Source organism: Mus pahari, chromosome 3, assembly GCF_900095145.1.
Source record: "Mus pahari chromosome 3, PAHARI_EIJ_v1.1, whole genome shotgun sequence".
Taxonomy (NCBI): Eukaryota; Metazoa; Chordata; class Mammalia; order Rodentia; family Muridae; genus Mus; species Mus pahari.
Window position 1 is genome coordinate 138652118 of NC_034592.1, and position 12031 is coordinate 138664148.

Here is a 12031-nt window from a genome sequence, read left to right on the forward strand (position 1 = left end):
GTTATGTATGTTATTATTTATATTGCATGTATTTTGTGTGTAGGGCTGGAAAGATAGCTCAGTGGCACTTGTTGTTCTTTGAGAAGAACCAGATTCAGTTCCTAGCACCCAAGTTAGGTGTAACTCCTGTCTAAGGGGATCTGTCATGGCCTCTTTGGACACTGCATACATGTAGTATACAGTTGGACTTGCAGGCAAAACACACATGCACAGCTGGACATGGTTGTGCATACCTGTAATCTCAGTATTGGAGAGGCAACCATATCTTTATGGTTTCCAGGCCAGTCAAGGCTACAAACAAACCCCACCAAAACCCATCCACACTAAATAAAGCTCAATCTAACAATAACTTGTAAAAAATATACGTGTAGGTCTGTGTACATGCAGCTACTCAGTACAGAAGAGGTTGTCAGATTGCCTGGAGCAGAAGCTATCGGTGGCTGTGAGCTGTCCAGTGTGAGTGCTGGGAACTGAATTTAGGTTCTCTACAGCAGCAGTATGTATGAGCTCTTAACTCCAGAACCATTTCTCCAGTCCACCTTAGATTGTTTTGAAATCCAAGTATTGAAGGTGCTGCTGCAGTGCTTGATGCCATCTTGTTCGTCCTGATGGAGTGGATGTATCTGTGGTTGTTTTTGCTTATTATTCCATGCTGGGTGTTAGACTGGAGGCACGTGATGTGGGGAGCCCCACTCTTCTCTCTGCCTTTTGGATGCTGCCTCACTCCATCAGCATGGTTTCTGACCTTTCACTTTAATCCCATCCTTTGAGGAACTTGCAGCCCTGACTGTCTAGGTGCAAGGTCTTTTCTTTAAAAAAGTACCGTTTTGTTTAATGTTTCTGCATGTACGCACATTATGTATGTATGTATGTATGTATGTATGTATGTATGTATGTATGTATGCATGCGCATGTGCCACGGTACATTTGGCCAGAAGATAACTTGTGGGGCTCTGTCGAGAGGCGCTGACTGGAGTTTAACTATGGGTTCTCTGGCTTAGAAGCATCCTGCCACCCCTTTTAAAAAAAATGTTTGGTTTTAGGTGGTTTGTTAATTTGTTTGTTTTGAGGTAGAATCTCACTTTGTAGCTCAAGTTTGCCTGGAACTCACTATGTACATCAGGTGAGCTTCGTACTCACAGAGATCTACCCGGCTCTGCCTTTCAAGTGCTGGAATTAAAGACCATGAATCTTAGTCCTTTTTTCTTTTGGTTTCCTTCCTTGCTTCCTTGCTTCCTTGCTTCCTTGCTTCCTTGCTTCCTTGCTTCCTTGCTTCCTNNCTNCCTCCCTCCCTCCCTCCCTCCCATCCTATCTGTCTCTGTGACTCTTTCTTTTGTTCATTTATTCTTTTTAATGTGTCTGTATGTATCTGTTCCAATATCTGCAGAAGGGGATCGGATGCCCTGGATATGCAGTTACAGGTAGTTTTTGAACCACTTCACATGGGAAGTGCTTTTGAGTCTAATGCACGGGTGGCAAACAGTCTGTCATTTGAGCCATCCATCCTTCCAGCCCACTGAAATGTGTTCTTACATGTTATCTTCTAAGGCATTCTCTGGCTTTCTTGTCTGTTTTGGAACTCTTTTTTTTTTTTTTTTCTTCTTCTTTGTTTTCTTTCTCTTTTTTTTTTGGAACTCTTGACTTCCAGATTGCATACATATTTGTTTCCCAAGCATTCTTTCTTTCTCTCTTCCTCTAGGTCAGTTGAAGTCTCCATTGGAAGCTGGCCAGGTCTCTTCTGCATTAACTTGCCACCCCATTGGGGATGGCCTGGGGGCTGCAGACTTGGAGTTGAATTGTAAGTCAATGGGAGAAAACACGATGAAAACAGAACCTGTTTCTCCTCTTGCTGAGGTGCAGGAAGTTTCAACTGTTGAAGGTATGTATGTACAGTTAACTTAGTCATGCTTTATGTGTGTGCTTTGTTCTTTTGCTCTGCAAGTTTTTTTAAGTGTGTTTTCAATAATTTTTTTTCTGTTTTAATAATACTTAAAGGCCTCCACAGCTCTACTCTCCACATTGAGAGGCAGAAGTAGAAACATCTTAATAAGTTTGAGGCCAGCCTCATTTCCACGGTATCACAGTGAGGCTCTGTCAAAAGAAAAAGAAAAAAAACAGAAAACCCTGCTTTCTTTTCTTGTGTGTGTATGTGTGTGTGTGTGTGTGTGTGTGTGTGTGTGTGTGTGTGTGTGTGCATGAAAAGAGAGAGACAGAGACAGACTCTCAATATGATGGTTGCTCTGGAACTCACTCTGTAGATCAGGATAGCCCTGAACTCACAGAGCTCTGCCTGCCTCTGCTTTCCCAGTGCTAAGATTAATGCTATGCTCCATTCATTTCTGATTTTGTTACATATTCCTTTTTGGTATTTTGGCTATGGAGTTACCAGTTTTATTGATTACTTAAAAGAAGTAACCTGTTTAGTTTCTCTTGTTTTGATTCTAAACAATTTCTCCTAACTTTCTAGAACTTAATAGTTGCTTTAACAGTCATCTTTTTTTCTGTGTATGTGTTGTGTTGCCCATCTGTTCATTTAATGGGGAGATGTTATATGCAAGCTCCAGACTTTATTCTAAACCATCTTATTTGTGAATGTTCTGCATGTAACATGGAACAAAGAACAGAATCATGTGGGGCCTCGACCTGTAGCTGTAACCTACATAGTCTTGGTGGCTGGTTGTCTGCTATAAAATGAACAGAAAGGTCCCTGTCACTAGAGTTTTAGTAGTAAGTGTTGCACTGATAAGTTAACTAGGTTTGTTTAGTATAAAACCTAGAAGAGTTCTATCCTTCAAACTTAAGGGTTTTTGCATTTTGTTTTTTAAATGCTTTTTGTTTGTTGAGACAGGGCCTACTATCCCTAACAATTTTTCTATCTCAGTCTATATGTACTGAGATTGCAGGCATTATCTTCCATGCCTTGTTCTGTTTTCTTCTTTTCTTTTCTTTTCTTTTCTTTTCTTTTCTTTTCTTTTCTTTTCTTTTCTTTTCTTTTCTTTTCTTTTCTTTTCTTTTCTTTTCTTTTCTTTTCTTTTCTTTTCTGGGTTTTCAAGACAGGTTTCTCTGGATAGCCCTGGCTGTCCTGGAACTCACTTTGTAGACCAGGCTGGTCTCGAACTCAGAAATCTGCCTGCCTCTACCTCCCGAGTGCTGGGATTAAAGGCGTGTGCCACCATGCCTGGCTTGTTCTGTTTTCTTGAACAGAGAGTCACAGATGTATAATCATTTTTCTTTGGGAAGTTATGTCTGTCCAACAGAATGGATAATCGAAATGTGGAGTCCAGAAACCCTTATTGGATAAGCTATGTGTACCTGCTGTGGAGGAACTGAACTCACTCCCTGAGCCCTTCCTGTGTGCCAGAAGCTATTCAGTTTACAGAGATTCATGGGCTTAGTGTTTAGGCAGGGTTGGAAGAAGGACCTGGGAAGGTTGGTGGTAGGCATTTGAAGGTGGGGCGAAGCACTGTGTAGCCCAGGAGACTCTCAGATATGTGGTTTCTGACTTAGTTTGCAGGCTTCCTATGTAGGTTAAGGCTGAGCAGGGAAGTTGCTCTCAGTCTCAGCTATTTGCTTTGAGGAATCTGTGGAGTTCTTGACTTTCAAGTTAATCTAACTTCACAGTAGACAAAGAAGCAACTCAGCCAAAATTACGACTTGTTAGTTTGCTCCCATATCCTACTCTCCTTCCCGCTGTATCCTTCCTGCTGTATCCTCCCCTCTGTATCCTCCCCGCTGCTGCTGAACTGCTGAGGACACCATGGGAAAGAAGAGAGCAGAGTGCTGCCTTGAGGAACTTGGTACAGTGAGGGGCAGGGCCACCTCCTCCCAGGCACTCATCACAGTAGTGCCTTCTCTCCTAGAAGGGGTGACGTGCAGTCAATGATTAGAACTTGGGGAAGAAGGTCACCTTTGTAATTCTGTAGATAAAAAGGAGAGATATGTTGTCCTTGAAGCAAAATAATATTTCTGGGGTTTGTTTTGGAACAAGGGGTTTGTGGGAATACAGATGATACAGAAAGATTGCTGGTAAGAAGGCTGCTAAAGTCAGGCGTGGTGGCGCCTTTAATCCCAGCACTCGGGAGGCAGAGGCAGGCAGATTTCTGAGTTCTAGGCCAGCCTGNTCTACAAAGTGAGTTCCAGGACAGCCAGGGTTATCCAGAGAAACCCTGTCTTGAACCCCCCCCCCCCCCAAAAAAAAAAAAAAAAAAAAGAAGGCTGCTAAAGACACTTGAGCCAGGAATGCCTTATATAAGTGAGCAGGAAATGGGCTGGGCCGTCAGCAAACCAGCCACAGGGAGCAGGAACAGCAGCGCCTCTCTGGGCAGTGATTGTTCTCCAGGCTGCTGCCACAGCCTTGGTGTTTCTCAGCCTAGGTGGAGTCATGAGAAAGCAGCTGTTGGAGTTAGCACTGCAAGTTTATTTAGAGAGGACTCAGGCAGCAGGGGCAGCACTGCCATCTTGTGGATTAGATGGTCAGTGCTCTCTTTTGTGCGGATGTAGAAATCTATATTCTGGGCAAGAGCCAGGCAATGTTCACTGGAACCAGATGCCTAGAGGTCAGGGGGCAACCTTGTGAGTCATTTCTTTCTTTCTACCTTTTATGTGTGTTTTGGAAATCAAAATCACATTGTCAGGTGTACACGGCAAGTGCCATTACCAACCAAGCCATCTTGTTGGACTTCTAGGTATTTTTTCTGAGCATAGACAGTTGTATGTACATGTGTTCATATATGTGTACTATCTTTTTTCTAATGCTAAGGACTGAACCACAGATTATTTCTACTGAGTACACATTCTGCTACTGAGCTATACTCCCAGCTATGCCTTTTTCTTGTATAGTGCTAGATTGAACCCAGGGCTTTGTACAAGCCAAGCAAAGGAGCACCACCAAGTTAGCACCCTCGGCCCTGTGTGCTTTATTTTTTTTTAAAGATTGATTGATTGATTTATTATATGAGTATGTGGTTGCTGGGAATTAAACTCAGGATCTCCGGCAGAGCAGTCATTGCTCTTAACCACTGAGCCATCTCTCCAGCCTGCCCCGTGTACATTTTTAGTAAGTCTTATTTGAAATTATCTCAGGTCCATGAAAATGTTGTAAATATAGAACAAAGAAGAGGCATATGGTGGCTTACACACTCATAATGCCAGCACTTGGGAGGCTAAGGCTGGAGGGTAACAGTGAGTTTGAGGTTATCCTGGGCTACCCAGTGAGTTCAAGGTCAGCCTAGGCTACACAGTTTGTTCAAGACTGGTATGGGGCACAGAGTGAAATCCTGTCTGAAGATCAACAGCAGTTAGTAGGGAGGATCTCTGTTACTTCCTTCTGAGAGGAGGGAGTGTGGTGGGGTGGCAGCCGACAGGACAGAAGTGCTGCGGACACCCACGAAAGTGGGTCCTTCTCCTCTGGCTGCCCCTGTGCTTTTGTAGTTAGAGAGAGAGGGAGGGAGGGAGGGAAGGAGGGAGGGACAGAGAGACAGAGAGACAGAGACAGAGACTGACTGACACCCTTTATAGCCCCCAGTCAGCTACAAACCTAACCCCACCATTGCCCTGCGTCCATCCCAGGTGCTGGGATTGCAAGCAGGTGCTGCCTCACTGTTGTATCTGTTTTCCTAGTATTCATTGTCTAAAGTTGACAGGAAAAAGCACAATGTCCCCTTATAATTTTTAATTAATTCTGAGACAGGGTCTCTCGTATCCTACATTGTCCTGGAACTTGTATAGATGAAGATATCTTCAACTCCTGATCCTCCTGTCTCCTTCCATTGTGCTGTGACTGTTGGCCACCAGAACTTAGTGTATTCAGTGTTGGGAGCTGGACGAAGGCTTTCTGCAAAGCAGTCAGCCAGCTGTCTGGACCCCCTGCAACCCTTAACAGTTGGTTTATGTTAGCCAGGGTCTCAATCTGCATTCCAGGTTTCACTTAAACTCATGGCAAACCTCCTGTCTCAGTCTCTAAGTGCTGGGTTATAGACTTGAGTCATTAGACCAGGCTCACCCATTGTATTTTTTTCTGGGATTGGAACTACAGCGTCACATGTGCTCTACCTAGCCTCTATTTATTTGCTTTCATGGTTGTTTAGCATTGTATGAGACAGCCTGGGACAAGCATAGAGACAGTGTCTGCTTAGCTTGGAGGAATACTGGTTTGAAACCTCACCACCACATAAAACAGAAAAGGTAGTACACACCTGTCATCTAGCTCATGGCCAAACTATATTTCATAAAGAAAAAGTTACATCTCTCATGGTGGTGTGACTCCTTTAATCTCAAGCACTTGACAGGCAGAGGCAGGCAGATCTTTGAGTTGGAAGCCAGCCTGGTCTAGGAGTGAGTTATAGGACAAGGATAACCCAGAGAAACTCTGTCTTGAATAACCAAAAATAAACAAATAGATTAATTAAAAAATAAAACTATATTTTAACCATTTTAAGATTTGGCTGTTATTTTGAATTGAAATCTGTTTGGTTATTCTTGGATTGTTTTTCATTGCTTCAGAGTGGAGAAAGTTACTCTTTCATATACCTGTAAAGTACTTTGTTACGGTTTTATCACACAGAACATGTCAAAAGGTAAAAATGCACAGAGCCACATACTTTCTTTGCCAACAAAGATGGCAGCTGTGTTAGATCTTGGTTCTGAGGCAACACCAGACAGTGAGGAGGGACTCTTTGATCTGGCTGGAGATGTGGTAGGTGACAGGATCCAGCAGCAGAGGCTAAGTGCCAGCAGTGAGGTACAGCATGAAGTCATCGTGCCAGCAGTAGATGGCGTGTGATCCTTGCCAAAAGGGGCCATCTGGATCCTTCCCCACATGCTGTGTGAGCTGGATCTGGATGGAAAGGAAGACTGGGCTGAGCCAGGGCAGGATGAGCAGAGGTAGGAGCTGGGAGCGAATGAATTATTAGTCACTGGGGCCAGGTGGCACTGGAGGCCAGGACTAAGGCTTTGTTGTGCAGTAAGGATTTTGGAAACAAGGTGCTGAGGGCCCAGAATTAGGCCAGTCTGAGTAGCATGAGTGTCATCTGAGGTTTTGAGATATTGGCAGTGGGCATCTAAAAAGAGATTAAAGTAGGGCTAGAAGGTTTCTTATTATTTTTTATGTGTGTGAGTATCGTGTCTGCATCTGTGTGTGCACCAGGTTCATGCCTGGTATCCTTAGAGGCCAGAGGGGAACTTGAGAACTCCTGGAATGTAGGAGTTACAGACTGTTGTAAGGGACCACCTGGGTGCTGAGAATCAAACCCAGGACTCTGGATGAAAGCAGCCAGTGCTCTTAACTAGTGAGACATTGCTCTGCCCCCCACCCCGCCCCCTAAGATAGATGTTTACAGTAAACAGTTGAAGGGCTGGCGCTGGGTTACACTTCAGTCATGTAGGAAACTTGGGGTTCAACCCCTAGTACTTAATGTAGCAGCAAAATGAAACAGTAAAAATGCCAGCCTTGTTTAAAAGCTTTTTTTGAAGTATGAGATAGTATGTATATATTTATTTATTTGAAAAAGGAAAAGTATAAAACATTGTCCTTGCATGAATGATTGCTAGCAGTACTAGCCTCCAAGGGGCTGAGTGCTGCCGATAGCCAGGAAGCCCTGTCTCGCCCCAGAGGACACAGACGGAAACACAGGCCTAGCCAAACCCTTGCGTGCTCTGCCTGCAGGAAGGAGCTCGGGTAATGGCCCGGGTTCTTGATGAATAGGCCTGAACATAGGCCTATTTCTGTATTACACGACTTAGGGAAAGAAGGAAGGCTGCAGACCCCACTCTGCACTCCCTGTTACAATGTAATAGTATCACTCAGAACACAGAGGCTTTGAACATATTTATTTTCTCATAGTCATTGATGGAGGTGGCTCAGCCAGAGATTGTCCCGGCTGGGCTTCCTTCTGAAAACTTTCTGAAGAGGGCCTCAGTCTTCAGCCGCTTGAAGGTGGTGACTGAAAGTCTCAGCGGTCCACTTGCACTTCTGGGTGCATTGGCCTGTGTTGTTAAACTAACAGAAAGACTGTCTGTTAGGACTTAAAGCCTCACAAACAGGAGGTACTGCCACCTTTATTAGAGACAACTTACAGATGCTACTCAAACTTGGGGAATTATACAAAGGGTGAGCACCATTAGGTTTAATGGAAGCCCAGCTACCTGGGAACCCCAACTCTTGGACACAAGGAGTTGAAGATTTGTAATCTTGGGCCATCCAAGTTTACTCCTGCATGTACTCTGCCTTCTTAGCATCTCCATCCTTGATAGAAAAGAGCTTTTGGATTGTCTGACTGGGGCTTTGTCAGTCAGAGACATGGCAGTTTCTTGCCCACCTGAGCCTGTGTGATCCTGGCACTGCCATCCCTCAGAGGCACCAAGGTGCCAGGCTTGCTTGTTTTGGCAATAAGCTATCCCATCTTCTGCTCAAACACAAAAAAGAATCAGGGATTTTAATTAGGGGACAGTTTGTTTCTTTTTGTTTGTTTTGTGTTGTTGTTTTGTTTGTTTTTCCTTTTTTCTTTGTTCCTTAGCTGACTTTGTTGTCTTTTCACAAGTTTGCTGGAGTAGTAGACTCTCAGGTCCTATGTGTCCTGATTTAGTAGAGAGTCAGACCACACTTCTCTTGTAATCTATCTATAAATAAGGAGATTAATGATTAGGCCACTGGTGGTCAGTCTATAAAGCTGAAATTGAGTTGACTCAGGAAACCATGAGGTGTAGAATGGTTGGTTAAACTTGGCCTGAAGCTTCCCTTAGCTACTGGGCTTCTCTTTCGTTGACTTGGGTAAAGACCTAAGGCGGTGGTGGCAGACACCTTTAATACTCAGGGGACTAGAGCCAGGTGGATCGCTGAGTTTGAGGCTAGCTTGGACTACAGATTTGATTTTAGGACACCCAGGACTATACGGAGAAACCATGTCTTAAAACAATACCACCAAAGTCATATATATATATTTGCGCAGTAAGAATTACAAAGTCCTTGCTGGACATATTGGTGTAGGATGAGATCCCAGCAATTGCAAGGTGGAGGCAGGAAGTATGAAGTTTATAAGTAGTGTGACCTACATAGCAAGAACTTATTTCAAATAAATAAAATTGCTGAAAAATGTTACTAAGTTCTTAGGCTAAAATAATCAGGTGGAGTTTATTAGGGATCGTTGCAGTTTACCATGTAGTTTTGTTCTGGCTACTTTTATATCAGCTTGACACAAGCTAGAGTTATATGAAAGGGGGGAACCTCAATTGAAAAAACTCTTCATGATAGTGAGTGACCTTTTTGATATCTGTAGAGGCAGACATCACCTAAATTTCCCAGAATGTTTATCCCAGACTCTTCCTTCTTAGACCTTAATTTTTAATAGAACCCATCCTTAGGGAAGATGTCATAGGTATTTTATAGCCTGCTGACCTCTTTGCTCTCTATGTGAGACCACAGTAGATTCTAGGTCTTTTAGCTATAGAACCCACCTTCATGGTCACATACTTGTAAAGGGAGATTCTAAGTAGTCACACTTTAAGTTTTATTGTGCACCTTGAATTGGAATGATTGTTGCCGGGAAACCTTTCCCCAAATTGTACTGTGTTCTAACTGACAAGCCTGGTATTAGACTCCCAAACTCTGGTCCAGGTTGACTAAGCCAGTCTGAACTGAGTTTTCATTCTCTGGTCACTACCTGCATAGACACTTGCAGAGTCCTCCTGAGTCAAATCCAGGGTTTTGAGTATGCTAGGTAAAGATTCTTCTACTGAGGTACATCCCCAGTCCTAATCATACTAAAAGATAAAGCGGGATGGAGAGGTGGCTCAGCAGTTAAGAGAGCTCACTGTTCTCGAAGAGGTGCTGGATTCTATTCCTAGCATCGACGTGGTGGTTGACAACCATTTATAACTCCACTTACAAAGGATCCAACCCCCTTTTCTGACCTCTTTAGGGCATGAACATGGTACACATGAATCATGGAGTGGAGTGTACACACACACACACACACACACACACACACACACACACACACTCACACGTTTTAAAGCCAGGCATGGTGGCACATGCCTTTAATCTCTGTATTCAGAAGGCAGAAGCAGGTGTGTTTGAGGTCAGCCTGGTTTCCATAGCAAGTTTTCGGACAGCTTGGACTACATCAAGATTCCCGACTCCTCCCCAAAACCTTTTATTGTCCCAATAAAAAAAGCTCCGAAAATGAGGGTAATGATTGCTGCTTCCACACATTAGGAATTTTGTGATTTATTTTGGATTTCACTGTTTTACAAGTATGTAAACAAAACTGAGGACTTTACAGAGTAATCTGTCTCCTAGCCTGGACTCTTAGGAGGTAATTGGAGAACCAGTTCACATTTGGTTGATAATTATATGTGTGTATAAGTGTTGCCTGCACGATTCATGTGTATTATGGTCATGTATTTCATCTCCGACTTTATGCACAGTTATCTTTAACTCTTTAGCTCTTTGGAAGTGATGGCATTTGTCACTTTCATAGGCAAGAAAGTGAAGAACCAGATTGATTTCTGCAGCTTAGACGTGTCTCTAAAGAGCTGACCTGGTGTGACTATCTAGTGAGGATTAAAGGTGGCCTGGGGGAGGGGGAATGACACATTTCTCTCTTCTGCTTAATTCTAGAAAAGCTGCTCATTAGCACAAAATAATCCTGTAGAGTAATACTAGTACATATGTACTGTGCCCTTAAATGCTAGGCAGCTTTCTAAAAGGCTCTTGACTTATAATTTATTCAGTTCTTATAACTCAGTGATGCTGTTGCCTTTATTACCTCACTCTGCACATGTGTGAACTGAGGCCAGGGAGTAAGCTGGGACCCAAGGTTTGAAACAGACCATCCAGCTGTGAAGTCCGCCCACCGTTACAGAGCCTCTGCTGCTTGCTTATGTAGCTGGCTAGTGTGTGTGCAAGTGTGCAGTTTCCTTTGTTCTGAGACAGGGCCTCCTGAATCCCAGACTGACCTTGAACTCCAGAGGTTGCTGAGACTAACTTTGAATTTCTAATTCTCCTGCCTCTACACCCTAGTACTAGGTTACAAGTGTGCAACACCTCAGATTCTGCAATGCTGAAGCCAAAGTTGGGGCCGTGTGCATGCTAGGCAAGCACTCTCCTAACCCGGTCACCACATGAGCCTCCTGTGCTTATGTTTCATTCCCAGAACTCAGGTGGTGGCTCACAATTGTCTGTAACTCCAGATCCAAAGTATATAACACAGGTCTCCAGCTTGCATGTGATATACAAACATACATGCAAGCAAAGCAACCAAACATTTAAAATTAAATCATAAAAAAAAACCCACATAAATGAGAGGTCTTTATGGTTCAGCCCAATAGATCCAAGAGGAGGAAATTTCAGAGAACCTGGGATTTACTTGTAGGGAATAAGTCTTTTTGATTTGTGTGTTCCTGTTTTTTGTTTTGAGTCAAGACTGCTTCTCGAGACCAGGTTGGTCTCCTGCTCACAGAGGTCACCTGTCACTGTTCCCAAGGCTGGTGCTGCTGTTTTATTTATTTATTTATTTTTAAATATAGAATTTTAGTGTTTGGATCTGATGGCTCCTATCTGTAATAGCAGCACTCTGGAGGCTGAAGCAGGATTACATGGTGCTTGGCTTAGAAGCCAGCCTGGACTACATAGTGAGCTGAGAAGTTTGAATTTCAGATCCCTCCACTGGTGTCCTCTAGAGTCTGTGTCTGAACAGCATGGGTCCCATCTCACTTAAGGTCACCTTCCCTCTTACCTGCTGCTATTTTGGATCTTCTTTGTCTCTTAGCAAGGACAGAAAATGTTTTGAAGGCCTTCTGATTTGGCATGTGTCCATGTTGTCTTTTTTTTTTCTTGAAGTTCATTTCATAACAGCAGTCACCAGATCTCCAACCGAATTTTGAAATGAATATTTTTTAAAGATTGATTTATTTATTTATTTATTTATTTATTTATTTATTTATTTATTTATTTATTTTATGTAAGTACACTGTAGCTGTCTTCAGACACTCCAGAAGAGGGCATCAGATCTTGTTATAGATGGTTGTGAGCCAC

General features: G+C 43.3%; 1 protein-coding gene across 1 annotated transcript in view; it reads left to right on the forward strand.

The window, feature by feature from the left end:
- Phf20 (PHD finger protein 20) overlaps nt 1-12031 on the forward strand; it is a 107285-nt gene that overhangs the window by 74945 nt on the left and 20309 nt on the right. Inside the window, exon 9 of the mRNA XM_021193556.1 lies at nt 1700-1879. Coding sequence (XP_021049215.1) covers nt 1700-1879 — 180 coding nt within the window. The remainder of the gene's footprint in view (nt 1-1699; nt 1880-12031) is intronic.